Source organism: Ascaphus truei, chromosome 16 (genome assembly GCF_040206685.1).
Source record: "Ascaphus truei isolate aAscTru1 chromosome 16, aAscTru1.hap1, whole genome shotgun sequence".
NCBI lineage: Eukaryota > Metazoa > Chordata > Amphibia > Anura > Ascaphidae > Ascaphus > Ascaphus truei.
Window position 1 is genome coordinate 53,037,723 of NC_134498.1, and position 4,904 is coordinate 53,042,626.

At 63.5% G+C, this 4,904-nt stretch overlaps 1 protein-coding gene across 1 annotated transcript in view; it reads left to right on the top strand.

Annotated features, from left to right (window-relative positions):
• The first annotated feature begins 261 nt into the window (after positions 1-261).
• IGBP1 (immunoglobulin binding protein 1) overlaps positions 262-4,904 on the top strand; it is a 7,263-nt gene continuing 2,620 nt past the window's right edge. Inside the window, 6 exon segments of the mRNA XM_075573583.1 lie at positions 262-641; positions 3,188-3,471; positions 3,474-3,507; positions 4,161-4,228; positions 4,231-4,368; positions 4,534-4,612. Coding sequence (XP_075429698.1) covers positions 463-641; positions 3,188-3,471; positions 3,474-3,507; positions 4,161-4,228; positions 4,231-4,368; positions 4,534-4,612 — 782 coding nt within the window. The 5' untranslated portion in view covers positions 262-462.

Below are 4,904 nucleotides of genomic sequence, written 5' to 3' on the forward strand. Positions count from 1 at the left end.
TCATGGATCCGCGTTTTGTGTGTGTCCGGGACATACGTGAAAACGAGCGGGAACTCTCAATGTATTACTGCCTGGGATAACATTTTCATAAATAAATTGTGTGGGGCTCTGATAATGGCCGCAGAACCCTCCTATAGAGAAACCAGCTCACCCCCAACTGAGCTTTGTAATCTCAGAGCATGCAGCGCCCCCTGCTGCTAGAAAACAAGAAGACGCGTTATGACTGTTCGCAGCCACATCCAATATGGCGCCCAGGGATGTACGCTTGCAGTGAATTGCCACAACAAAGATGGCTACCTGCGTATTCCCAGCCAGCCCCAACATGGCGGTTTCAGTGCGCAGGGTCCCGGGTTACGGAAGCCGGTAGGATCCTGGGTTACGGAAGCCGGTAGGATCCCGGGTTACGGAAGCCGGCAGGGTCCTGTATTACGGAAGCCGGTAGGGTCCGGTTTGCGCGGTGAGATGGCCGCGGCGGAGCTCCCGAGGTTAGCCGAGCTGCTGGAGAATGGCTGGCAGCTGCTGGAGGAGGTGGAGCGCAGCACCGAGCCGTCCGGAGCCCGGGAGCTGCAGGACAAGGTGACGCGAGGCCTCGGCCTCCTGGAGCAGGCCACACGCATGGTCACCCAGCTGGACTTGTTCAGGTACCGGCCGGGGAGGAGAGGCCCGGTTGAGGGGAGGCCCAGGATGGAGAGGTCCGGGGAGGAGAGGGCCAGGATGGAGAGGTCCGGGGAGGAGAGGGCCAGGATGGAGAGGTCCGGGGAGGAGAGGGCCAGGATGGAGGGGCCCGGGGGAGGGGAGGCCCGGGGAGGAGAGGCCCAGGATGGAGGGGCGGGAGAGGCCAGGGGGGAGGAGAGGCCCGGGGGGAGGAGGGGCCCAGGGAGGAGGAGGGGCCCAGGGAGGAGAGGCCCAGGATGGAGGGGCGGGAGAGGCCAAGTCACGGAGACAGCTGCACGTACTAGAGACGCCCACGTGTCACACGCGCATATACTAGGGACGCCCACGTGTCACACGCGCATATACTAGGGACGCCCACGTGTCACACGCGCATATACTAGGAACGCCCACGTGTCACGCACGCGCGCGCACATATACTAGGGACACCCACGTGTCACGCGCGCGCATATACTAGGGACGCCGACGTGTCACGCGCGCGCATATACTAGGGACGCCCACGTGTCACACGCGCATATACTAGGGACGCCCACGTGTCACGCACGCGCATATACTAGGGACGCCCACGTGTCACACGCGCATATACTAGGGACGCCCACGTGTCACGCACGCGCATATACTAGGGACGCCCACGTGTCACGCGCGCGCATATACTAGGGACGCCCACGTGTCACGCGCGCATATACTAAAGATGCCCGCGTGTCACGCGCGCATATACTAGGGACGCGCGCGCATATACTAGGGACGCGCGCGCATATACTAGGGACGCCCACGTGTCACGCGCGCGCATATACTAGGGACGCCCACGTGTCACGCGCGCGCAAATACTAGGGGACGCCCATGTGTCACGCAGCGCGCATATACTAGGGACGCCCACGTGTCGCACGCGCATATACTAGGGACGCCCACGTGTCACACGCGCATATTCTAGGGACGCCCACGTGTCACACGCGCATATACTAGGGACGCCCACGTGTCACGCGCGCGCATATACTAGGGACGCCCACGTGTCACGCGCGCGCATATACTAGGGACGCCCACGTGTCACGCGCGCGCATATACTAGGGACCGCCCACGTGTCGCACGCGCATATACTAGGGACGCCCACGTGTCACACGCGCATATTCTAGGGACGCCCACGTGTCACGCGCGTGCTCGCACATATACTAGGGACGCCCACGTGTCACACGCGCATATACTAGGGACGCCCACGTGTCACACGCTCATATACTAGGGACGCCCTCGTGTCACGCGCTCATACTAGGGACGCCCACGTGTCACGCGCGCGCATATACTAGGGACGCCCACGTGTCGCACGCGCATATACTAGGGACGCCCACGTGTCGCACGCGCATATACTAGGGACGCCCACGTGTCGCACGAGCATATACTAGGGACGCCCACGTGTCGCACGCGCATATACTAGGGACGCCCACGTGTCGCACGCGCATATACTAGGGACGCCCACGTGTCGCACGCGCATATACTAGGGACGCCCACGTGTCGCACGCGCATATACTAGGGACGCCCACGTGTCGCACGCTCATATACTAGGGGACGCCCTCGTGTCACGCGCTCATATACTAGGGACGCCCACGTGTCACGCGCGCGCATATACTAGGGACGCCCACGTGTCGCACGCGCATATACTAGGGACGCCCACGTGTCGCACGCGCATATACTAGGGACGCCCACGTGTCGCACGCGCATATACTAGGGACGCCCACGTGTCGCATGCGCATATACTAGGGACGCCCAAGTGTCGCACGCGCATATACTAGGGACGCCCACGTGTCGCACGCGCATATACTAGGGACGCCCACGTGTCGCACGCGCATATACTAGGGACGCCCACGTGACGCACGCGCATATACTAGGGACGCTCACGTGTCGCACGCGCATATACTAGGGACGCCATGTGTCACACGCACGCATATACTAGGGACGCGCGCATATACCAGGGACGCCCACGTGTCACACGCGCGCACATCCTAGGGACGCCCCACGTGTCACGCGCATATACTAGGGACGCCCACGTGTCACGCGCGCATATACTAGGGACGCCCACGTGTCACGCGCGCGCATATACTAGGGGGGGGGTCACACGCAGCGATTGCCGGGGGGGTCACAAGCAGCGATGCCGGGGGGGGGGGGGGGGGGGGGGGTCCACACGCAGCGATGCCTGGGGACACACACACACAGGGATGCCCGGGGGGGGGCGTCACGCAGCGATGCCGGGGGGGTCACACGCAGCGATGCCAGGCGGGGGGGGGGGTCACACGCAACGATGCCAGGAGGGGGGTCGGGTCACACACACAGCGATGCCGGGGGGGGGGTCGGGTCACACACACAGCGATGCCGGGGGGGTCGGGGTCACACACACAGCGATGCCGGGGGGGTCGGGTCACACACACAGCGATGCCGGGGGGGTCGGGTCACACACAGCGATGCCGGGGGGGTCAGGTCACACACAGCGTTCCCCCTCAGGTCGTGACTCTTGTCCCTGGTCCTGCAGCCGTAATGAAGATCTGGAGGAAGTCTCCTCTGCAGACATTCGCTTCCTGCTCCTGCCGGCTTTGCTGGGGGCTCTGACCCTCAGACAGGTGCGTCCCAGTCACCGGCTGCAGCACCTGGAGGCCGCCCGCTCCTATTTCGTGGACTTCCTACGGCGCTGCCATGAGTATAAGGTCTCCACGTTTGAGCTCCCTCCAGCGCACGGGGGGGGCCAGCAGGGGAGAGACGGAGATGGAGGAGGGGACGGCCTGCCCCGTGCGTCCCCCAGCACATCCCAGCCTGACCTTCTATGGCTGTACAGAGGCAGGCAAAGATCGAAAGGTAGGACCAGGTACCCTATGGTAACTTAACCCCTGAGATGCCTGAAATGCAATGCTAAGCGGTGTGTACACGAGGGGCGGAGTGAGCCGGGCAAAGGTGTGGGGGGCACAGCGGCGTGCTGGGGGAGGGCTCTAGCGGGGGGCGGGCACATGGGGGTGCAGCCTGTGCTGGGGGGGGGCAGGCCCAGTGGCGCTGGGGGGCGTGTGCTGGGGGGGCAACCCAGGTGGCGTGTGCTGGGGGGGCAGGCGCTGGGGGCGTGTGTCAGAGAGAACTTTCAGCTCTCCCTTGTGCTCGGAGCTTCCCTCTGCCCCCCGTCTCCCTCTGCCCCCCCGTCTCCCTCTGCCCCCCCCGTCTCCCTCTGCCCCCCCGTCTCCCTCTGCCCCCCCGTCTCCGTCTGCCCCCCCGTCTCCCTCTGCCCCCCGGGAAGGACAGCGAGTGCTGGGGTAATTATTTCTCTGTGTACGTTATAATCTGTGTATTGCAGTCACTGATACTGTTACCGCTTCATATACACAGTTCGCGCACATTGATCTGGAAGCGTCCGATTACTGAATAAAGAGCATCACATGACTGGAACGCCTCTGTAACGTGGACACGTTCTGCGCGGGAGGGGAGCGCTGTCATTGGTTAATGCCAGGGTCCTGTAATCCCAGGTACAAGCAGAAGAAAGAGCTGGAGAGTCGCCTGTCCGGCCTGCAGGGGGCAGTACGGAGCGGCACCGCGAGGACGAACAGGTCAGAGAGTTCTACCTCCTGCAGCTCCAGCGCTGGGTGAGCGCCGCCCTGGAGGAGGTGGAGAGTATCGACCAAGAGCTTGAGATTGTGAGGGGTCGGGAGGCCATGAAACAGGTGAGGGGGGAGGGCCCATATTTCCTAAGCGGTCTTCTGTATAAGACGCCTGGTAATGGAATGACTTCTGCTGGCAGACTTAGTTAATATGCCCCCTATAGGGCGGTGAGGAGAAGTGCGTAATACTAGTTATATATAATAACTGTGATAACCCCCAGCGCCTCTCGCCCTGCAGGAGCGGCTGTCCCTCACACCTCACACCGGGCGAGGCCGCCCATGAAACCATTCATCCTGACTCGTGACGCTCTGCAGGCAAAGTATGCTCTCCCCCCTCCCCCTTCTCCTCGCCCCCCTTCTTTCGCCCCTCGCCCCCTTCTCTCGCCCCCGCCCCCTTCTCTCGCCCCCCGCCCCCTTCTCTCGCCCCTCGTCCCCCGCCCCCTTCTCTCGCCCCTCGTCCCCCTTCTCTCGCCCCTCGCCCCCTCCCCCTTCTCTCGCCCCCCTCCGCCTTCTCTCGCCCCCCTCCGCCTTCCCTCGCCCCCTCCCTCCTCCCCCTTCTCTCGCCCCCCTCCCTCCTCCCCCTTCTCTCGCCCCCTCCCTCCTCCCCCTTCT